Raw genomic sequence first — 24,349 nt, 5'->3', positions numbered from 1 at the left:
GCTCTCTGACTCTGCTTGTGAGGAGCTGACTGGATCTGTGGCAGGGCAGTTGGGGATGGAGTGCACTGGAGTTGCATCCTGCTGTTTAGGGACAGCTGCTGGATCAGGAATATTTGCCAAACTGCAGGGGAGATAGAACTCCAGGCATCTGGAATATCTGGAAAGGTTGACCCTGCCCTCCCTCCTGCAGGGGAGTTGGGGGTTAACTTGCTTAACCCAACCTCATCAGCCCTCTCTGTCACAGTTACTTGCAGTGATTCAGAAGTCAGCTGCACTTGGGTTTGGTGTGCTTAACGGCAGCTTTTGAGTGGCTTTTAGGTCCCTGGGTGGCATCGAGAAGGGCCCCAGCAGCCGTTTAGCAGGGCTTTGCCCTTATCGCGTTTAAGGGTTGATTAGTCCAGCCCGATTTAGAAGCTAAGTTTGGACAACTGGCAGGCTGGACTTAAGCGGCCAGTACCTGCTGAGGCGTTCCCGTCCTTCTCTGGCTGAGTGGAGAGGAAGCTCTGGCGTGCGGCCTTCGAGTGGACTCTGCAGCTGTCGCGAGTAAGTAAGTTTCCCTCTCAGAGGAGGAAGCTTGACCGTCCGCCATGCATTACTGCCGCCCATTAATCTGAGAGTGCCTCAGAAGCAACCCCTTGGGAAGCTTGAGTGCTCGCTGGCCGAGCAAAGGGAGCTGCGGCTCCAGAATGGTAAAGATCCTGAAGAGTCCCCGCACCCGATGTTGCCAGCGCCCTCCCAGCAGCGCCCAAAAAAAGCGGCTTGGCTGGGTGCTCCGTGGAAGCAGCTAGAGCTTCTTGCGCCTTAAAGAAAGTGGAAGGCGGGGCTGCAGCGGCAGAGAGCTGGAATTAGATGTCGTCTACGCTGGAAGGAAGCGCGCTGCAGCCTGTGGCTTCACGGTGCTGTGGGAACCCTCCTTCAGAAGGCGAGGGAGAATAGAGGGAAAGGAGAGTAAACAGAGCAAACGTGTAGGTAAAAGGAAGGGGAAGCTGAAGAAAACTTGGAGCCCTGAGGTAAAATGAGGAGCTCTGAAAAAAAGCGCTTTAACTCTCCTGTGTAGAGAGGCAGGGGAAGTCAACTGGGGACTTAACCCTGGCCGAGGGTCAAAGGGAAGCAATTCGTTTAAAAGAAGATCACCTGCCTCCTGGTAGCAGACAACAGGAACACCGTAATCAGACTTCCCTAAGTCTGCTGGAGAGCAGGGTATTACCTAAATAAAATAAAATACTGATTGGCAATTTAATATCTCTGTGTGCTATAGTTGCAAGGTCGAGGGCAGAAACACAAAATAACATTTTAAACCCCAAAGCACCCTTTAATCCTAAAGAGTTTTCTCACTTTCCAAATCAAGGAAACTGTTATAGATTTGCAGGTGGAATGTTTAAAAAGTTCCCTCATTTTATGTTTAGTTTTTCTGTTTACATATTATGACTTAAAACAGAACAGAATCATATACAATACTGCATGTTCCACACATACAAATGCATAAATGGCCTCTTATGACCCGAACCTTTTTAGAGAAGTTGAAAGCTTTTTAATTCCAAGTTGTTTCAAAGAAGAGTGAGAGAACAGTTTTAGCTTTAACAACACATTTGCTGCATTTTTAATTTTTCTCCATAAACTCACTTAACAGAATTGGGTAACTCAAAGTTACCAATGGCGAGGGCCTGGTTGAAATTTTTGCAGCATTAATAAGGCCCTGTAATGTTATAAGATAATTTTTTAAAATACACAAATAACCTAAATGGAAGGAAACACACTTGCATTTTCGAACAGTTCTGAAACATCACTCCTCTGATGGAAGGAAAAATGTGTAATAATTAAAACGCATTATGGCGCAAACATACAGTATTTCATTTTCTATTTTCAACATAGAACTGATGATGGGGTGAACACTTTTTTTACAGTCCTTTTTAGACAAAAGTCAGCAAAATCTAGTCAACCAACTTACAAAAATGGGGAAAAAACCTTCAGTCGATAAACTTCAGCAGTATATATGCGGCAGGTATCACAAAATTTCATCTCATATAAAGATTAAAATCTGTACTTTTCACACAATTACGTTTTGAACATATTGTAGCTCTATGGTGTGTTCTGGATAAAACCACCACTGTTCGTTGAAAAGCTGAGGCCATGTTATAGCTCTGCAACTAGGCCTTTCTTAGTAGGATATCTATAAGTGTGCTGCGCTGCTACAGAACTTGTGCGTGATGCAGTTTCTCCAAGAAAGTACAGATCCATGTATCGCTACCCAAAATTTTACAGCCTGCTTTACCTATAAGACAGTGACCTGGCACTGTAGCACCTATGCCATCTTCCTTGCCACTTAACATCTGCATCTCTGCAGCAAGATACAGCAGTTCACAGGGAATCTCTGGTATGCAAACAGTTACCAAATAACACACCAAAGTATTAATGGTAAGTGAGAGGAGGCCGAGACAGCATGATAGTTTCAGGGAACAAGTACCTGCGTAGAGAGAAGGGTATAAGTGATTTTATTTATTTATTTTTTTTAATGTTATTTGCAGTTTTATGCCCGTCTCAATTCCTAACCGAAGCCAGGCTCAGGCAAGCTTACAACTGCAATCAGAATCCAACACAACATAGTATAGAATCATAACTAACCCCATACATTATAAATGAATAATAACCCTATACAGTCCATAAAAAACCAACAGCAACAGAGATGGCTGTCAATGCAATAAAATCCCAAGCCTAACATTTGCACTCTTATCCCCACCTTTATTTGTCAGGGATGAGCAAAGCAGCAGATAGGGTAGGGCTAAAGCAACAGGTGGAAGATGGGTGTGGTGCTGTTGACAATATAAAACCAGGTAACACATGGCAGCGTAGGAGACTAATTCACACATAATAATAATGCTCAACTCTTGGGATGGCCACTCCAGCCAAAATACGCCAGTAATGGGGACAGCATCAGGGAACAAGCATTTAAAATTTCTACCGCCATGGAACAAAAGCAGCAGCAAACAAGCACTCTCATTATACCCCCCATCCACATGGCTTACCATCCTTGACTACACCGTTCCCAAGGGGGGGATTGGCCTCTCACCAGTCCCATGGTCAAAGAGACAAAGATTACAGGCACAACCCGGCGGAGAATCGCCCTGAATTTTAGGTAGCATATTTTCTATTCCCCGTCCCCATGGGAGATTTTAAGCCTGGTTTTCTTTTTTTATATATTCTTGGTCTTCCCGCACTATGGGAAAGCCCTTTGGAGAGGCACGAGTGGTGCGGAGAGCTATCCCAGTCACTCCATGCCACGCTTCATGATTGAATTAGTTACATATCTTATGTAATCCAGCCTGAATGGAGTCTCAGTGAGAAAGGCGGGCAATCAATGAAGTAAATAAATAAATCGCATGTTCCTTTCATTTAAAAGTGAGATGCCAGGGATTGAACCTGACACCTTCTGCATACAAAGAAGATGTTCTACCTCTAAGAGACAGCCCCACCCCAATTGAAGGATTCAAGGTCCAGGGAAATGGCTCAGAGAATGTGACATCACCAGGATGTTCCAAACAGACAGTTATTAGGTTAGAGAAAGCATACAAAACTATCCTTCAAATCCCGTTCATACGCATACAGAACTAGGGGCACATTCTAAGGACCCAACATCCCTATCAGAGTTTACAAGCCAAACAGTTTCAGACCATTTAAAGAGAGATGGCTTTCTCCCAAAGAATCTTGGGAATTATAAGGTATTTGGCAAGGTATTCAGACTTCTCCGTTCGAGATCATTACCCCTTCACAAAGGGCTACAGTTCCTGGGGAAAGAGAATGGCTATTAAATGGATTTGACTACAGTGCAGATATGCCCTCAGAAACAGAACAGAAATGGGTATTACACGAGGGTAATGCCCTAACAAAGAAATGGAGGTGGTTAGTTGGAACATTTGTTTTCAATACTGGAGCTTGGCGTGCAAATAGGCTTTACAAGACGCAATTTAAAAAATGCATTATAATGTCATTTTTCCCCACTTAACTTTGTTTTAAAGAAAACACTTTCTTGAAGGGAACTGCGTTCTCAGCCACTGATGGAGAGCCAGTAGAACCTCGAAAGGGCTCCCCAATCCATTTTGCCTAAGTAATGCTTAGCTAACATGAGGAACTGTAAACTTGCATTCTTTTTTTTTAAAATCCAACTTATTCCACAATGCCCTCTAGTTTCCAAATCTCTCTTAAAAACCTCTAATGGGATCTGCAAAAAAAAAAAACCTGTTTCACCAGTTTGCTTTGGTATGCTTTTTTTACATTAGACTTTAACATATTTTGGTTTTGTAAAAATTATCTGTGTTTTCCCTCAAGTCAAGTTAAGGGTTACTGGTCTATTTTTCTTAGCAGAATTTCTTCTCGGGAGATTACAATACAAGCTACCATTTTTCAGGGCTCTGGCACAGTGGCTCACACAGTAATAAATTACACCTTGTTCACAATTCCAGCTTCTTTTTTACTTCTTTTTTGTTCCTTATTAACTTGGATCAATGCCACCTGGTTCTACTGATTTTATTGCGATTACCTTCATTTCCACCTGTAGGCCTCCTATATCAACTGATCTGGCAGCTGAGCTTCTGCTTACGTTCCTACAAAAACACACACGCGAACTACCCAGTGTGGGGCCCGTTACCTCAAATCATTCGTTTTAAAGACTTTTGCAGGTTTAAAGCTGGCTCAGAAACAGTTGAACCAAAGATCACTGCAGGCCTTCAAATGATAAAGCTCCTTTATCAAAAAAAAGACTGTACTTATGATGTAAGCACTGACGCGATAGGTTTCTGACAAGGCCCAGTTGGAATTACCAAAACTGTCTTATAATATTTAAAACTTTAGAACAATATGATGCCCATTTAAAAAAGAGAAGATTTCAATATGTGGTAATGAAAGTACAGCATTTAGAAATACTGGGTCATGAATGCAAACCAAGAATCTCTTCTAGAAACTAACTTTAGTCAAGGCCAGCAAAATCCAGATGTCTCCCAGCCCAGAATAATCCAATCTGCAAAGTTCATTTCCTGCAAAGTGCAAACACACAAGCGCACATGCACACACACACACACACAATCCCTTTCTGTTCCTTCACCTCCATGCTAAAGCCTCCTATAAGAACAGAAGAACTCTGTTTTGAGCTCCCTTCTGGGCTGTCCCCCTTCTCAAAATAGGTCCCGAGTAAATAAACTTGACCTTCAAAACCAGTTTTCTGAGCCTATTAGTTGAGCTGAACCTGAAAGCAACAAATGATTTGACTGTCATGCATCTTTTTTTTAAAGAGCGCAAAAATATGTTAGCAGGTACCCCAAGACAGAATTCTTCAATCTACAAACAACAGTAAAAGCATTGCATTCAAAAGCAAGAATGTAGCAGCTGGTGCAAATATTTTTATCTGGAGGATCTTCCGATTTTGAAACACGGGTTCTAGTCCTCATGATGACTATGAATACAGCGTTGTGTAGCGGTTAAGGTGGATTCTAATCTGGAGAACCAGGTTTGATTCCCCACTCCTCCACCTGAGTGGCAGAGGCTGAACCACATGTGTTTCCACACTCCTACATTCCTGCTGTGTGACCTTGGGCTAGAGTCCAGGGGTAGGGAACCTGCGGCTCTCCAGATGTTCAGGAACTACAATTCCCATCAGCCCCTGCCAGCATGGCCAATTGGCCATGCTGACAGAGGCTGATGGGAAGTGTAGTTCCTGAACATCTGGAGAGCCGCAGGTTCCCTACCCCTGGGCTAGACACAGTTCTTCGGAACTCTCTCAGTCCCACCTACCTCACAAGGTGTCTGTTGTAGGGAGAGGAAAGGAAAGAAGATTGTAAGCCACCTTGAGTCTCCTTACAAGAGAGAAAGGAGGGGTATAAATCCAGTTAAACCAGTGGCTAACAGGGGTATCATCATCATCATCTTCTTCATCTTCTTCCTGTACAACAGGCAACACCTGGTTAAAGCTTAAACAAGAGTGGGCACGGCACAGTTTCAGGTCTCTTTCTAAGCATCCTGTACTCTTTCTAGAGCAATTATTATCCATCTCCTTTTCAATCAATCACTGATCCCACTTGAACTCCTTTTCATTCTGGTCAACCAGAGTCAAGTTATGTTTAAAAACTTTACTACTGGAGGCATAATACATTACAAGGAAATATGATCATATTTAATTTACCTAGAATAAGTAGTTGGTCAATGAAGACAGCTGACAGGAAGAAAACTGGTTAACTTGAAATGTGGTGTTGCAGAAGATAAAGAAGTAAGTTCTAGATCAAATCAAGCCTGAACTGTCCCTAAAAGTTAAATTGGCTAAACTGAGGCTATTGTACTTTGGTTACATTATGTGAAGACAAGAGTCACTGGAAAAGAAAATGCTAGGAAGAGTTGAAGGCATCAGGCAAAAAGGAAACCTCAACATGAGATGGATCGACTCCATCAAGGAACTCACGGCCCTCCGTTTGCAAGGGGTCGTTAATTCATGGGGTTGCCATAGGTTGGAAGCAACTTGACGGCACTTAACTCAGACAGAACAGATAGCCAGCATCCAGAGAATTTACAGCACTGACCTAATCTTCCCTTCTAGAAATAATGGCACATGCCCAGTTAGTCCACTGGGCAAAGCATGATGCGTTCCTCAACCTTAAGGCGGGACAGTATTTCATGCTGACAGTCAGATTCTGCTCTGAAGAGTCTCCCAATCTTCATTAGCAGCTTTTGGGGAGTGTGGAGATCCATAAAAAGCCCCTGAATGTAACTGTCAGCCATTGCAGGTGGCATGCCCAGTCCCCTAATGCGGCAGTTTACAAGGAAAATAATAGAGCAGGGGTAGGGAACCTTTAACACTCAAAGAGCCATTTGGACCTGTTTTCCACAGGAAAAGAAAACACTTGGAGCCGCAAATAATTTTTGACATTTAAAATAAAGATAACACTATATATATAGGGTGTTTTTTTTACCTTTTACTCCGCTCATTCTGAGAAGCGCATGGATGCGCCCGCCCTGCTGCCTGCAGGGCGGGCAAGGATGAAGCTGGCGGCTTGGCCTCACTGGCCGCCGGGAAAGCGCCCACCCCGCTCCAATGGGGGGCTGAGAGAAGCCAGCGGCGCTCCAGCCAACTGTGGGCAGTTGGTGTGCCCGCCCTGCTGCCTGCAGGGCGGGCAAGGATGGGGCCGGCGGTTCAGCTCGTGGAGCCACAGTGCAAGGGCAGAAGAGCCGCATGCGGCTCTCGAGCCGCAGGTTCCCTACCCCTGTAATAGAGCATACAAATGTACCATACTTAACCCCATTGGAATGTACAGTCCGTGATCTTGCAATATCCTTCCTCCCAGAATTCTTTTGGGAAGCAATTATCGAGCTTTACCGATCAAACTTTTAAATGCTTTCTTTGGTCAAAGGCTATTACTCTTCTCAGCTCAGCGATACTCGGGATGGGGCTCTGAACAAAATATGAAGTCAGATCAAAATCCAGCCTTCAGACAGATAGCAGAAATGACATTAAAACACTAAAAAAACACCTAAAAATGGAACCAAAATTAACTCAAATCCATCAACACCCCCTCCCCCCAAAAAATTGAGCAACAAAAAAAAAGCAGGCCGAGAAGCAGGAAAATAACAGCAAAAATAATAAATGAACTAATCAATAAAAGTAGAAGAAAATGACTAACAAGAAACAACAACAAAAAATCACTAGGCAAAAAGTTCTGGCAAACAAACAGCCTCTCGCCTGTCATTGGAAGCTCATCAAATACAGTCCTGGGATGCCACAGTTGAAAAGGATACGGTCCTTAACACAATCTGATGCATGCACTACGGGCAGCGGCACCTCTGGTGAAGGCATCAGCTGATCAGCAAAAATGCAAGGAAGCAGACCGTCCTTGTCCCAAGTTGTTCAGGGCTTTAAATACCAAAGTAGACTTCTTGAGTGGAGCCTAAACATTGGTGGCCAGTGTAACATCTTAGGACACCCGTCTGCAGTCTGGTTTCTGAATTCCACACCGATTGCAGCTTCCCCGCCTTCTTCGAAAGGCAGGTCCTTCAATATTTGTGCAACACACATGCACCACCCAATACTGGTGGCAATTTATCATCTCTTAATTTTGATAAATTTACCTTGCTTCTCGCACCACATGGTTGTAAAGTCTTCATTAGCCCAGTGCCTAAGTTCATCTTCAGCAGAGCCGTTACCAGCAACCTTGCATGCATAGTAACCTTCCTTGTATACATCCAATTAATTATACAAACGTTCACTGTGAGTGAATGAAAAACTCCTTTTCATATCTCTATTCTTCCTCCCTCCACCCCCAGCCACAATTGGTGTCTTCAGATACAGGTATATCTCTAGGGAATCATTAGGGCTGCCCTCCTAGATAAGCATTTCATATGTGCTTGGAAATCAGAAGCAGCTCACCTTTACACAGCATAGCATTTGCAGGCATGAAATTCAATAAAGGGACCTCAATAAAAGTTAATCAAAAGCCTTTAAATGTATTGGCAATAAAGCAAATTTTATGGCCAGCAGAGTCAGTTATCTTCTGTGACAAATTAACCGAGCACTCAAAATGAGAAGCATCAGTACTATTTTAATAATGAAAAATGAATGCGAGTCAAAACCAGCGGCAAAGACCCAAGTGTCATTTCCCAAATGGAGCGCTTCCTATAAAAAGGAGTTTTCCGATCACAGTATTTGTAGATACTGGGGTAAACCAGTTCTCTTTGCATTTGGTTCAGGCAGAGGCGTGGCTCCAAGGGGACGGGGGGGCACATGACACACCGGGCGGGCACCCTTGTGGGGGTGTGGCGAGGGAGTCGCAGGGGCGTTGAGGGGTAGGACAGAGGCATTACGGGGCGAAGGATGCACCGATGCACCGCGCGCTTTTCCCCCTTGCTACACCTCTGGGTTCCAGCAGTTCCACTCTGAACCTCAACTGAAAACTCTGCAGGACTCAGGGGGACGTGTTCCAGGTTTGACAGGTGCTGCCACGTATTAGACAACACACACAGTGAACCTGGAGACACAGCTTTTCAACTCAGAGGGGAAGGAAAGACCAAGTTTGGACACATGAAGCTGCCTCACACTGAATTAGAGCCTTGATCCATTAAGGGTGTAGACTACTCAGACTAGCAATGGTTCTCTGGTGTCTCAGGTTGAGGTCTTTCACATCACTTACCACTTCATCTTTTCAGTTTGAGATGCCCGGAATACTGAGTCACAACCCCTCCTTAGTTTGTAAGAACCATTGTCCTCCAACGGGTCCATCTCAGTCTGGATGTGTTCTCCAACTAGAATCTGTGGCAAGCTGTTTCATGTAAGGTGTTTCATGTAAGGTGAAAACAGGCAGCCTCTGCTACCTTCTTGTATTGGAAATGAGTGAATGATCCAGTCACAGCTGAGGAAGAGACATTACATTCCTTGGTGTACATTGCTATGTGTGTCAACGAAGGCATAGTGTCTACAAACATTGAAAAGGGCTGACTTGTCCAAAGAATCACTGTGGGTGACAATAAAAGGCTGCAAAAGTAATTTAGAACTGTGGACAATCTATTTACCCCTGACCAGGGTAATCTTGAGATGGCAAATGAAATCTGGGAGGCATCCAAAGGAGAGAGAGTTGTAATAATGGGTGACTTTACACTTGACTGGATTTACACTTACACATATTGACTGGATAAATGCATGTTCCGGTCATACCATTTCTGGATACCCTAAATTACTGTTACAGAACTGAACAAAGGGGATGCAACCCTGGAGTTAATCATCAGTGGCGCTGTCAAACCTTAGTGTGAAATGTGGAGGTGGTTGAACTGACCAGAAACAGTGATCACAATGGCATCAAAATTAATTTACAGGTGTGTGGAAAAGTGCCAGGGAACTCTAACACAGTCATGTTTGGCTTCAGAAGAGGAAACTTCTCTAAGATGAGAAATCTGGTGGAAAAAGAGGTTGAAAGAGGGTCAAATCTCTTGAAAAAGCTTAAGAGTTACTCAAAACATCAATACTAGAGACTCAGAGTATATATCACAGGTCAGGACAGGTAGTACAAAGTCTAAGAGGTCGCCAACAAGGCTTACAAGAAGGATGAGGGAAGAATGAAAAAGATTTTTTTTAAAGACTTACCCAAACAAGGCAAACAAAGATCAACACAAAGGAAATGTAAACAGACTATTAGGGACACAAGAAAGGATGTTAAGGAATGTATGGTTAAAAGCATAAAGACATAAGAACATAAGAAAGAGCCTGCTGGATCAGACCAAAGTCCATCTAGTCCAGGACTCTGCTACTCGCAGTGGCCCACCAGATACCTTTGGGAGCTCACTTGCAGGATGTGAAAGCAATGGCCTTCTGCTGCTGCTGCTCCTGAGCACCTGGTCTGCTAAGGCATTTGCAATCTCAGATCAAGGAGGATCAAGATTGGTAGCCATAGATCGACTTCTCCTCCATAAATCTGTCCCAGCCCCTTTTAAAACTATCCAGGTTAGTGACCATCACCACCTCCTGTGGCAGCATATTCCAAACACCAATCACGCGTTACGTGAAGAAATGTTTCCTTTTATTACTCCTTATTCTTCCCCCCCAGCATTTTCAATGTATGCCCCCTGGTTTTAGTATTGTGAGAAAGAGAGAAAAGCACGCAGAACCATAAACAGGCTTAATGCCTGGATCTTGGGTGGCAGGGGAAGACATGGGCAAAATCTTGCACAACATTCAGCATTTTCCTTCCTGTACATTACACTGTCCAGAAATTTGTTGCACGATATTTTGTGCAAGCAGAAATGCAAACAGGAATACAATAATTTTGACTTGGCATATGAGATCTGATGTGGAATTTTTCTTGCATTTGTACAAGAGCTCTAGCGCAAGAGGAAATGCTGCACTGGATCCAACCCACTGTGATCACTTGAGTGTGTTCTTTGGTCTCCTCAATACAACAATCCCATTTCACGATATTCACCAGTTTGAAAGACAAACCGGTGCCTTCTCACTGACCCCTTTTGTTATTTGTGTGTCTCGCTGCCCAGATTGCAAGCATTCCCTGAAGGAAGGTATATAACTTAGGCAAGTGGTTTTACTAGCATAAGAGCGAGAGGCAGTGAAAGGGTTTCCTTTATTTAGGAGAAAAGAGGAAGAAAACAGTTATAAAAGAACAGTGAAACAGCAGGTTCCATATTAAAAAGCGAATGAAATTACTACTCAGGTGTTCAGCTTGATAGACATGCGCAGCAATCTGAACTGCAACATTGCCTATTATGAAACAGGGTGAGCAGGGAACCCAGTGGTGGGATTCAGCAGTTCCGCACCACTTCGGCAGAACCGGTTGTTAAAATGGTGCTTGTAAACAACTAGTTGTTAAATTACCATATATACTCAAGTATAAGCCGAGGGGGGCTTTTTCAGCATTAAAAATGTGCTGAAAAAGTCGACTTAGATTCGAGTATACACGGCATTTGAATCCCACCACCAGAACCGGTTGTTAAATTATTTGAATCCCACCACTGAGAGAACTTGTGAGGAGGAGGTAGTGGCAGCCAAACCGGAAAACTAAACAACCAGTCTAGTCAAGATCGCAGGATCTGAAGGGAAAGTTCCATTCATTCCCCCCTCCCGCCCTTTCAACTTATCAAAGCTAAAGTTCAAAAACAGGTTTGGGCTACTTTGCATATATTCCAAGAATCTTTTGAGGAATCCTCTCTTTGCTTCACTATTATTTGGTAAAACGCAAAGGCAAGAGCTGGCGTGCCTAACAGATTTCAGAGGTTTTAAAAACTGGAGACAGTCAATTTATATTCCGATCATAAAATTCCAATTGGGGGGGGGGGATCATGTTATCTCCTTTTTTAACTTTTAGTTATTAATGCTTACAATTCTCATACCTTCCATCAATACACCACTGCTGGTAAGAGGTACAAATATTGTCCAAAAATATTGGCTTGACTTACTAAGCAGCCTCTGATGATGATGATAATAATCGGCTCCCCCCTCTTGAAGCCTCAGCTATGTGTGAGAGGTGGGGGTAAAGGATGGGAATGGAGCAAGGATTTCTCCCTCTCGTCTCGGGGTACAAAGGCAAAAAACAATGGGAAAATCCCTGCTGTTTTTTCCCTTCTCTTGACAGCATAAGTCAGAGTGGGAGGGGAAACATGTAGGTATATGTGTGCTCTCCAATGGAGGACACACTGCAGAAATGAGTGAAGCTCCAAGCTGTGGTCCGCAAATGTCACCTACCTTCTATTCTCACCAAGTCATGGAATCATAAAGTTGGAAGCGACCACAAGGGCCATCAAGTCCAACCCCCTGCAATGCAGGAACACAAAATCAAAGCACTCCTGACAGATGGCCATCCAGCCTCTCTTTAAAACCTCCAAAGGAGGAGACTCCGCCACACTCCGAGGTAGTGTATTCCACTGTTGAACGGCCCTTACTGGCAAAAGGTTTTTCCTGATGTTTAGGTGGAATCTCTTTTCCTTCACCTTGAACCCATTACTCCTGGAGTAACCCTAGTCTCTGGAGCAGCAGAAAACAAGCTTGCTCCCTCACCAACATGACATCCCTTCAAATATCAAAACATGGCCATCATGTCACCTCTTAACCTTCTCTTCACCAGACCAAACATCCCCAGCTCCCTAAGTCTCTCCTCATAGGGCAAGGATTCCAGACCTTTTACCATTTTGGTTGCCCTCCTCTGGACCCATTCCAGCTTGTCAATATCCTTCTTGAACTGTGGTGCCCAGAACTGTACACAATATTCCAGGTGAGGTCTAACCAATGCAGAATAGAGAGGTACAATTACATCCCTCGATCTAGACACTATACTCCTATTGATACAGCCCAGAATTAAATTAGCTTTCTTGGCTGCTGCATCACAAAAGTCCTAGGAATCAAAGGGAAATCCCTAGAAGGGAAGATGAAAATGTAGAAAAGGAATAGCTCAGTGACTTGGCCGTAATAACCCAGGGTCCAGTTTACTTTGGCTGATTCTGCATGGGCCAAAAACAGCAGTGTGAAAACGGTGTGAAAATGGTGTAAAAGGGTTTATACTGTTTTCACACCGCTGTTTTTGGCCCATGCGGAATCAGCCTTTTCTTTCTTTCTTTTGGCCATCAAGTCAAAGCTGACTTCCGATGGCCTGGAAGGGTTTTCAAGGCAATAGATGTTTAGAGGGAGTTTGTCATTCTCTGTCTCTGCATTATACTCTAGTATTCCTTGGAGGTCTCCCATCCAAATACTTGCCAGGACTGAGGCTGAGAGTGTGCTGCTGGACCAAGGTCACCCAACAAGTTTCCATAGCAGAATGGGGATTTCTCAGATCCTAGTCTGATACCTTAACTACTACACCACACCGGCCTTCTCAACAACCATTACTGAATATATCAAATAACCCTCCGCTCCTCAAATGTCCTGAGAATCCGAGAATGCTGTGGGGAGGTGGAATGAAGAAAGAGAAGAACCAACTCTTGTTTAGGGGTTTTGAAGAAGAGCTGATACTCCGTTGAGCAGAAATGAGGTCTCATGTAATCTCTTCCAGGATTTAAGGTCAACAAAATGGGAAGCACATATTTTGTCAGCCCTCCCTGATGCTTGCGGAGATCTCGGGCTGCAGGTGTTAAGGAAGACATTTCTTTGCCCAACACCCCAGAGAGCCACAGGCAGTCAAAGTTGACAATATTGAGCTAGTTGGGCCAAAGACCTGACTTGGTACAAGGTAGGCACACACGTATCATTGTGTCGTGTTCCTATGACAGACCAAATACTCAGCCAAAGTCATGCAAGAATGGGTATGCTCAACAGAGAGACAGTCCTTAGGCTAGCCTGGTTCACGGCCAATGGGGGCTCTAAAAGGTAGCTCCAGCGCTTTCACAGTTGGGTTTGGAAACAAATTTCAAAGGTACTTGAGAGGGTACAAAATGTTCAGACTGCACAGCAGGTCTCTGTTAGGTCTCTCCACCACATTCTACTCAATTATTGTTAACCACTGCCCAGATGTAGGCTTGCAGCTTGATATAGAACCCATCTGTAATGGCAAAGTATAAAAGTCTAATGCATAAATGTATTCTTAGGTCTGTAGTTCCACTGCAGACGTGAACCATCCAAGTAAGGTGTGGGCAATCAGCATTTTTTTTAAAGGAAAAAATGGGTTGTTTGCATCAAATCTGTAGACTGAAGTGTTCGCTCAAACAGTCCCCAATTATAGAGCAAATTGAAGTGATCATTTAAAAAGGCAGAAAGTCCCAACAACTGCAGATGGAAAATATAGAGACTATTAAGTACCACACCATAAGTAAACATTTTCAGTCCGCAGTTCAAAATTATAAAGGAGGAAGAAAAAGAAAGGAAGAGGAGGAAGAAGAAGATGATGATGAAGGAGGAGGATGGATTTATATCCTCCTTTTCTCTCCTGTAAGGAGACTCAAAGAGGCTTAATATCTCATTCCCCCCCCCCCACACACACACACAATAAACACCCTGTGAGGTGGGTGGGGCTGAGAGAGCTCCAAAGAACTGTGACTAGCCCAAGGTCACCCAGCTGGCATGTGTTGGGAGTGCACAAACTAATCTGGTTCACCAGATAAGCCTCCACAGCTCAAGTGGCAGAGCGGGGAATCAAACCCAGTTCTCCAGATTAGAGTGCACCTGCTCTTAACCACTATACCACCCTGTCTGGATCCTGAAATGCCATTCCATGTTATTCACCCCAACAGCTTGAGAAAAACATGTGTAACTCCCCACGCCACCCCACCGGCCACATCCCTATCTAATGCAACTGAAATGTTGACTTCGAAGCCACATCTTTCTTGAAGTTTGTCTCCTCTGTGAAGAGGGACCTTACTGAGAAACTTGCATCTCTGCAGAATTTCAGGGCATTGCTTATCAAAGGATGTGCTAAAACTGTAATAGCCACTTGAAAATTCGTTAGTGCCTCAAGTGGCAATAACCATCATAACGTATAAAAAACTTCTGCAGTTTGGCCGCTGATGTTCCACTTCAGGAAAGCCTGGGAGATGTCTACTTCTTTGGATGAATGCAAGTAATAAAGTACTGAAACATAACTGATAGTTAAAAGTCATTCTGTCTTTACAGCCATGCACAGAACAGGCATAAAAAAAACCTACTTGACAATGTGGGGCTGGGCTCAGAATTCAGCCTCCTGAGAAAGTTCTGTTTTGTTTTAACATTTTTAGTCTTTAGGACTACAAAGCCATAAACAGGAACAAAACGTGGACTGAAACATCAAGAGCCAGAGGGGAAGGCCGAACAACACTGCCAGTGTTCAATGCCATGTATGCTGACTGGCAAACATACAATTAAGCACACTAGTAAAAAACAGCAAAATGAATAAGTGCGTATAAACATATTTGAATCCACACTGCCATGCTGGTAGGGGCAGTTGGGAATCATAGTCCTTGAACATCTGCAGGGCCAGACCCGGACACCACTAGTGTAGACTGTAATCTTAATCTTAAAAATAAGAATCAAGAGAAAACACATTCTGGAACCTAGGGTGGCCATCCAAAATTTGGGAAATATGGATATGCGTCATCATTTCTTCCGTTTATCATAACCCCTTGCTACTTCATGTGACCAATAGCAAGGACCCATCTTTCAAGAAATTCTGGTCACTTACAGGAAGGCAGGGAACTGTTTCTGTTGGCAGTGGAGGATAGGACTTGAAATAATGGGTTCAAATTATGGGTGAAAATGACATTAAGGAAAAAAATTACAGTAAGAGTAGTGTCATGAGCCAGTCCCTGGGAGATGAGGAATCTGACGCGGAGCCTGAAGGCACTGTGGACCAGGAACTGCAGGCAACAGAGCCAGCTCCAAGCTCTTCCCTACCACCCAAGGCAGAGGCAGCAACAGAGCCTGATGCCATGCAGCCGGGAGAGCCATCAGTTACCTCAGACAAGCTGAGTAATTAGCCAACTGCACAAAGGGGGCAAGGACAAAGGCAGCAGCTAAGTGCTAAAAGGAGAAGTGCTTGTATTGCTGCTAAGGTATAGCAGAAGGCTCTGCAAAATGGAGGCATCTGAGGAGGACTGAGTCCTTGCAGGATCCTAGCCTCATTAGCCAGAGTCTCCCTCATAAACCTTGTTTCGAGCTTGGCTCTGCCTGGGTATAACAAGTGTGTTTCACTGGGAAGCTCCATGCACCAGGTTCCCTGCTCCAAGCCTTCTACCTTTGTGCCTAGCCGGCCTGCCTGCTTGAACTCCTGGATTTGCTTGACTCTGGAATGTCTCACTATGCATTTGCTTGCTGCCTGCTTTGACCGTGGACTGTCTGACGTGCCTTTGCCTGAAACCCACCTTGATCTCAGTTTGTCTGACAAGCCATAGCTGATGCCCGCCTGCAGCACAAATAGTTTGAGAACCAGAATGGTATAGTGGTTAAGGTGTTGGACTAGAGCCTGGGAAACCCCAGATTCAAATTCCCATTTGCGCCAAGGAACTTTGCTGGGTGACCTTAGGCCTGTCACATATTCCCAGCCCTGACTCTGGCGAGTATTTGGATGGAACTCTCCAAGAAATACCAGCGTCATGTCACGGAGGCAGCAATAACAACCCCCCTCCCAATTTCTATTGCCTTGAAAACGCTACAAGGTTCCTATAAGTCAGCTGTGACTTGAGGACAAAAAAGTGAAAAAGAGTAGTTCAGTGGTAAAATTGGCCACATAGGGAGGTATGAGCCCCGCCGCCCCCCGGCAGCCTTCAAGCAACAGCTGGACAAACACTTGTCAGGAATATTCTAGGCCAAATCTGTGAAGGTTTGGGTAAAGCCCCTAAAGCAGAGTAGCACAACACACTGGAACACAGTAGGAAGTCAGACGCACACAGCAGCTCAGCTTCGCAGAAGCGGTCCTACTTTTATTTGTTCACAAGTATAGCTCACACAGACAAAGTGCTCCGCCAGGCAGTGCGAAGACAAGTGTCTCACAGACCTCAGTACACTGCAGCCTTATATCTGGTTGACTGGCCAATCATAGTTCTTTACCAATTAAACCCAGAATGAGGCTGTATCATGTGATATCTGTCAGTTATATGTCAGTTAGATTTTGATGATCAGACACCAGTTACAACAGTGCTCTGACAAAACCTGCACTGAACAAGGAGTAGGATTAGCTGGTCTGTATGGCCCATCTCTATGATTCTACGGTTTTCTTGACTGGGTAAGAAAAAAGGCAGGATATACATGTTGCAAATAAATATGAAACTGGAAAAGCCCTGCCGGACCAGTGTAATTCAACATACCATTTCTCAACAGCAGCTAAAAAGGTGCCTTCCAGAAACCCACAAACAAGGAAAGAAGAAAATAGCCCCGGACGGAGTATGCAAGACTAAACTTGGCAGACCAATGGGTGGATTCAATATGAAAAAGTTTAATGTGCTAGCAACTCCAAGAGTAATGAGCAGGAAGAAGAAGAAGAAGAAGAGTTTGGATTTATATCCCCCCTTTCTCTCCTGTAGGAGACTCAAAGGGGCTTACAATCTCCTTGCCCTTCCACCTCACAACAAACACCCTGTGAGGTAGGTGGGGCTGAGAGAGCTCCGAGAAGCTGTGACTAGCCCAAGGTCACCCAGCTGGCGTGTGTGGGAGTGCACAGGCTAATCTGAATTCCCCAGATAAGCCTCCACAGCTCAGGCGGCAGAGCTGGGAAGGGGGGGGATATCTGTCTAGCCCGCCCACCCCATGCATAATTTTTAAACCTCTATCACGTCCCCCTAATCTATTTCTTTTCCTGAACGAAAAAGTCTTACAGGAAAACTGATCCAATGCCTCAGGTTGCCATTTTTTTTGCACATTCGCAAGGATGCTGGTATTAAAAGGTCGCTTTCCTTCCCACCCTGCTTCCGGAGTGGCATAAGCCTTTCAGAGAGCAGGAGCAGCAGCAACCAGGGCCAGGGCGTTTTCAGCCTTAGCCCCAACCTGATGGGATACTCTGTCTGATGAGATGCTGGCCCCGTGGGACTCGATGCAATTCTGCAGGGCCTGTAAGACAAAGCTGTTCCACCAGGCCACCACTTAAATGGCCTCCTCTCCCCCCCCCCCCCCCCCCGCCCTTCTCGCAGCATTCCACTGTACGCTGTTAATTACAGGGATTAATTGTTTTCACATTGAATACTCAGTGGCCATCTGGGAGTATAATTCTGTTTTAGCCTTTCCTTTGATTGCACCTACTATGTTTTGGATACCGCCCTGAGCCAAGGGAAGGGCAGCATACGAATTGAATAAATTTTAAACAAACCACGCACCTTTGCTTGGTGGCAACACTAATAGTAGCTGGGGATGCTAAGTTTCCCTGCACTAATAATCCCTGGCTAGGCCTGTTGTTGAATTTGCACCTCTTCAGAAGGGACCTTTGTAAGTAAAAAGAAAGAGAGAAAGAAAGAAAACCGATCTTTCTTTTTCACAAGCCTCCGTTCCATTTTATCCATCTGAGGTCTAAATCACAAAGATGACAGGGAATCGTAGCGGTTTAACGCAGACAAGTCTTGAAATAATATTGCGATCAAAGTAGAAGGCAGCCTAATAGAACCCAGGTGGCTCTAGCTTATCATACATGGTACTCATTACTGCAATTGCTCTGTTTAATAGATTGTCTGGTGTCAGCAAAAGGAGATTTCTGCTATTAATTCCTCTAGTTATAACCCTACATGTGTTTTCTAGAGCTCTCTGATAGATCGGCTTTGTCCAGGAAAAACTTAAGGGGGAGAAAAATCTATTTTGGAAGCCGAAACTCTTGCCACCGCTGGCAAAACCACAGAAACTACTCTGAATTTGCTTTATTCACTATTAACAAACGGCTAAAACTCTTTTCTTGGGAGGATCCAGATGATTCAGGCTTGCCAAGAATTTTGTGTGGGGTGACGTGTTTCTTCTCCCCCCCCCCCTTTCCAAAGCCACACAAAAAATGCTAACTTTGGTGCAAGACCTGTTCTATAAATTCCAGAGAAAGGTGGTCTGTTATTTTCCCTTTTCTTCCCACCTTACGTTGGTCTTGCAGTTTTAGATAGCTTTCTTTTATAGCTACAAAGTCATCCACCGACTATCAGGAGAACCAGCCTTGACTTTAGTTTCCGGGTGGGTTTTAAAAGAGTTCATTTGCACTCGCCCTTCAGCCGAACTTCACAAATTAATTACATCAATTTACAAGCTGGCTGTTGTTGGTTTTCTGGGCTGCGCGGCTGTGGTCTGGTAGTTTTTGCTCCCGATGTTTCGCCCGCATCTATGGTTGGCATCTTCAAAGGTATCTTAAGGTGAAACATACCTCTGAAGATGCCAGCCATAGATGCAGGCAGAACATTAGGAGCAAAAACTTCCAGACCATGGCCACACAACCTGGAAAACACACAACGGCCAATTGGCTCGGGGTTAGGGGTGTTCCCAGGGTGGGTTTAGGGCACTCCTAGGAACGGAACCAACTTTAGTTGGCTTCCACTCTCCTTTAGGGCCGGTAAAAAAAACACCCCCAGAGTAACCCTAGGACTTATGCCACCCTCCTAAGGAGGGTTTTCCAGGCGGCCAGGTTTTTTTTGTTTTTGCAGACTCCCATGCCACCTGAAAAGCCGTCTGGAGGTGGCGCGGTGGCGATGACACCCTGGCCACTGTGGCCACTGGATTAGCCCATTAGAAATGCTGTACTAAAAAAGGAAATAAGAAGTTCAGATCCTCTGAAGATGCCAGCCACAGATGCAGGCGAAACGTCAGGAGAGAATGCTGCTAGAACACAGCCATACAGCCCGGAAACCACACAGCACCCCAAATAAGAAGTTGTCAGTAATCCAACGTGCAGATTTATGCCAATACTCTAACAAATCACACAGGGAGCTTCTTTTGACTATTTGTTATTGATTGATAGACCACGTGGGAACCACTTCTTAATTGAGGTCTTGCAACAGCCAGTATTTGAGGCATGGAAATCTTATGCATGATTAATCAATGTGCCAATCACCCGTAAGTGCAGTCGAGCAGTTTCAGATGTGCAAATTGACTCTTCCAGTGACGGGTTCTTGATCTCTCCTGCTCCGAATGTGCCCATAGCTCCTTAATTACAAGAAGTTACAGAGCCCTGTTCTAACAACTGGAAATTAATTTCTCAATCATCTCCATCATTTGTCACTGTTACCCCAGAGCTTCCAAAATCTCAAAATAACGTGACTTTTAAAAGTTCTCTTGCTCGTGCGAACAGCTCCACATATGCACAAGTGATCAGCAACAAGTTTTTCTTTTGAGTGTGCAGAACAAGGCAAAAACTGGAAACAGAAAGAAGAGAGACACAGTCAAAAAATGCCAGGTTTACAGATTCGGCTTCTCCCTCCTAGGATTTTTTGTGGTTTATTTTTTTTTCTTCAGCCAAGCATGGCACTACACCCAAGGATGAGCCATCTTCAAAGCTCTGCAAATAACAAGGCCTCCATTTTCAAGACTGTTTCTTGTTATGGCTGTTTGAAAAAGAGAGTAGGACTCTTCGGAAGTTCAGAGCGTTCCAGGAGTGGCACCCAGTGTCCGAATGGAATCCTTACAAGTGATTTACTCGACTGTCAACAAATGTTTCATTCAGTTCTAGCACTTCTCACCAGCAGCCCCTGCCAGAAAAGGTCACACAGCAACTTTGTGCTCTGGGCATGGGGGGGATGCAATGTTGGTTTATGTACAGGGCACTCAAACACATTTGTAGGGGTTAAGGTTCAGGCTGTTTTAGAATAATCCAGGCAGTTATTCCAAAACTACTAAATGTAAACCAATAAATTCAGGATACGTCCACACACACACATACTGCACAAGATAAATGGCAAATACCGATGCGCTGTTACCTTCTCTATGATTCTCTAGTACTTTTAAACAGGGATTCAATGGTATTAATTCTGCACAGGATTGCATTGTTAGACACTTGCCTAGGACAACAATACTCCTTCTGGGCCAACCGTTTGCCCGACTGCCCAGTGCGAAACACCCCTTATACACAGTTTGAGGGAGAGCCTGTGTACAGCCTGTGTACAGTGGCTCCTGGTGGAGTACAGAATCAGGTTCAATGTTCTGGTATTAACCTTCAAAGCCCTATCTGCAAGACTACCTCTACCAATATAACCCCCAGAGAGAACTGCACTCCGCAAGTAACAACCTACTGGTGGTCCCTGGCCCAGAATCCAGTTGCCTTCAATTAGAGCCAGGGCTTTCTGAGTCCTGCCCACGGGCTCTCCATGGTGTCCCCATGAGGACCCCGAGCAGCTGCATTCTGCACCAACTGAAGTTTCTCAATCAGCCCCCGTGTAGAGCAAGTTACAGAAGTCTAATCTGTAGGTGCTTGTGGTGCTTCTAATGCACCTTTCTCAGAAGAGAATCAAAGTGGTATACTAATTGCAATACTTTCTCAGCCCTGGAACCAGCCCAGTGGAACACTCTGTCCAATGAGGCCAGGGCCCTGTGAGATTTAGCCCAGTTCTGCAGGGCCTGCAAGACATATTCTGCCAGGTCTATGGTTGAAAGCAGCAATGGAGTTAAATTCAACAGGCCTCTCTCTTTTTCTTTATTTTCTTCTTTTTTACCTGATTTTCTACGTTAATTAATTAGCTGACTCTTCATCAGGTCTATGTATAAGGAAGGGAGCCATAAGATTGAATTGGATGTGATGTGTGCAGTTGTTTTTACTGTGCAAAATATATGCCTGTGAAGCATTCTGCGTCTGTTTCAAGGGAGGAGAACGGTCAATAAATCTAACAAAAAAAATTATAAACCCTAAACTCACCAAGATCAGCCCAAGTTTCCATGGTTCAGTTCTCTTGAACTAACTGCCCTCACCCTTATCAACGTAAACTTACTCTACTATTGGGCTTAGTTGCAGAAGTTTACCAAACAAGGCCGACTAGGCTGAATTTTATAGCATTAATAATTCTCCCAAAGTGCTCCAAAGTTGGACATCCCAGACTCATTTACACAACTGTGTTCCATGCTTTAACACTTTCTGCTGTAAAATTGCTGTCTCGGTTAACAGCTGGCACCCGAGTCAAGAGACCAAAATCTTGTGCGGTGAGCACGGGTCCTATAACGTAATATTCGCAGCTTGAACCATCATAAACACTAATAAATATTAAAGCCACGAATAAATCTGTCCTACAAGCAAATCTCTTGAGTACTTCACATGAAAGTCACAAGCCCGACGCAGTGCTGATTCCCCCCTGCCCCCCGCCCCGGCCACCACACACACAAACACATATTAAACCTTGAAGAGATATAACTGTCAAATGGGGTGGCCTTTTTTCAACGACCTATATTTTAACATTAGCCTTCCTAAACATTTTAACTTCTACTACATCTCTGGACTCTAAAACTTTACTAGCAAATCCTAAAAGAGGTGCGGGGGGCGGCGGGGGGGAGAGAAGATAGAAAATAGCAGCTACGAAGTGCAGGCTCCCAATAAAATAAGTGACTGCTGCCAAAACGTTATTTTGAAACTGTACAAAAACCAACTGGTTTGTGCTCCGAACACTACGTGTACTGCAATTCAAGGAATTAAACCATTTTTTTTTTAAAGGAAGAAAGTCTCCTGACAAATTTCTGAAATAGATCTCCCCCGCCACACACTTTTTAATACGAGCCAGGTGCTCCTTTGCCTTTTTTTACTTTACTATACTGCAACCTCTGCCGCCAGGTATGGTAAAAGACACCTTGAAACAGCAGCCCCTCACACCACATTAAACGCAACAGGCTTAAAGGAGAATCGTAGGTCGCATTTTGGCTACTCTTAAAACGACGTCTTCTGAACTTCATTCTAGTAGCTCATCAGGACAAGGTTGACATTTTCAGGTCTTGCCAGGATTAAAGTTCATGTACACACACCGAAGGGGGGAGGGAGGACAGGATCCAAGGGGATGCCCCATGTACCCCTCAAGAGCTTCCACGCTAATTTTGAGTTCTCGCAGTATATCAAAGGCAGTTAATGATGCCCCACCCCAACTTTCCAAGCAGTCTTTCTGGTAGTGGAAAAAAGACGTAGGAGGTTGTGAATACCCTTACACATAGCAAAGCTTCAAATAACGTACGCTGTCGTAAATGTGCTTACCATTTAAATTTAATTCCTGTATTTAATACTTGAAGCAAAATAGTTTCCAGCACTCTTATAGAGACTTCTTCAAGGTAATAATGGCATACAGTAGTGGCTTGCAACTCAGTGGGTGTTTTAATCATTATTAAAGCAACGTGATAAGGTTGCCACAGTTTACCCTCTATTTAAACCAACATATATGAGCTTCTTTTTTATTTATTTATTTTAAAATTATTAAACATACACACACAGAAAAAACAACTACACAAGAAAACAAACAAAGAACCATATAGTAACCTCATCTCCAGTAGAGCAGATACTACGATCAAGTTATGGTAAACAAGAAAAAAATACCAACAAAAAAGATAAAAATGTGTGTGCGCTTCCCTCTAAAATGATGAGAAGTTAGATATTCATTTCCACCTATTTTCATCTGATATAACTATTCATTACATTACTCAAATTTTTCATGAAAGGTTCTCCAACTATTAAATAATTTTCTCTGAAGTCTTAAAATTCCATTCAATAAATTATAAAACTATTCCAAATCATCTTAAAGTCATCTCTTTTTTTTTCTTCTGAATTAATCTAATTTTATTTGTTAAACTTTCGTATGTCACTATATTCCTCAATCTATCATCTCGCCTATGTAATCTATCATCTCGCCTTTGGCATTTTTTCCAATATTGGGCAATAAGGATTCTAGCTGCAACTAATAAAAAGTTAATAAGTGGATTTTTTTGTTTACAATGGGTGCTTTCATTGATAGATAAATTGCATAAAGCTACTTCAACAATAGAATTTGTTGATTCCCAAGTTATTTTAGCAATCTCTGCAAATATTGACCTCCAAAATTTTGCAATAACTGGACACGACCACCATACATGAATGGCTGTCCCTGATTCACCATAGCCCCTTCAGCAATCTTTATTATCTATTCATTACATGGGCTATCTGAACGTGGAATAAAAAGACACCTTTGAGACATCTTTAATGCATGTTCTTGAAAACCCCTTGAGACTGATTCGAAAAGGAAGAACTGAAATATCTGTTTTCAACTCTTATCATTAAATTTAGTATCTGCTTCCTTTCCTTCATTAATAAGCTCCTTTAACCAAAAATCTTGAGTAAAGTCAGCAAACCAATATGTACCTGACTAAGCACAGTCAACTAGGAATGTGATAACAATGCTCACGAATTGAGATTTTTTAAAGCCCCGGTGCAAAGCACATTTTAATCCCAAAGTTATTGCATATAATTTACAGCATGTCTCATCGCAGTGTTGGGCCAAGAGGAAAGGAAATGACTACCTAATATACCAGTAA

The 24,349-nt window shown here is 43.7% G+C and overlaps 1 protein-coding gene across 1 annotated transcript in view; it reads right to left on the bottom strand.

The window, feature by feature from the left end:
• Positions 1–856: 856 nt before the first annotated feature.
• The window catches only part of UTP23 (UTP23 small subunit processome component), a 51,052-nt gene continuing 27,559 nt past the window's right edge, over positions 857–24,349 (bottom strand). The window contains exon 3 of the mRNA XM_048508601.1: positions 857–913. Coding sequence (XP_048364558.1) covers positions 857–913 — 57 coding nt within the window. The remainder of the gene's footprint in view (positions 914–24,349) is intronic.

This window comes from Sphaerodactylus townsendi, linkage group LG09 (genome assembly GCF_021028975.2).
Source record: "Sphaerodactylus townsendi isolate TG3544 linkage group LG09, MPM_Stown_v2.3, whole genome shotgun sequence".
NCBI lineage: Eukaryota > Metazoa > Chordata > Lepidosauria > Squamata > Sphaerodactylidae > Sphaerodactylus > Sphaerodactylus townsendi.
The sequence above is the reverse complement of the archived record's forward strand: the minus strand, read 5'-3'. Positions and strand labels throughout refer to the sequence as shown.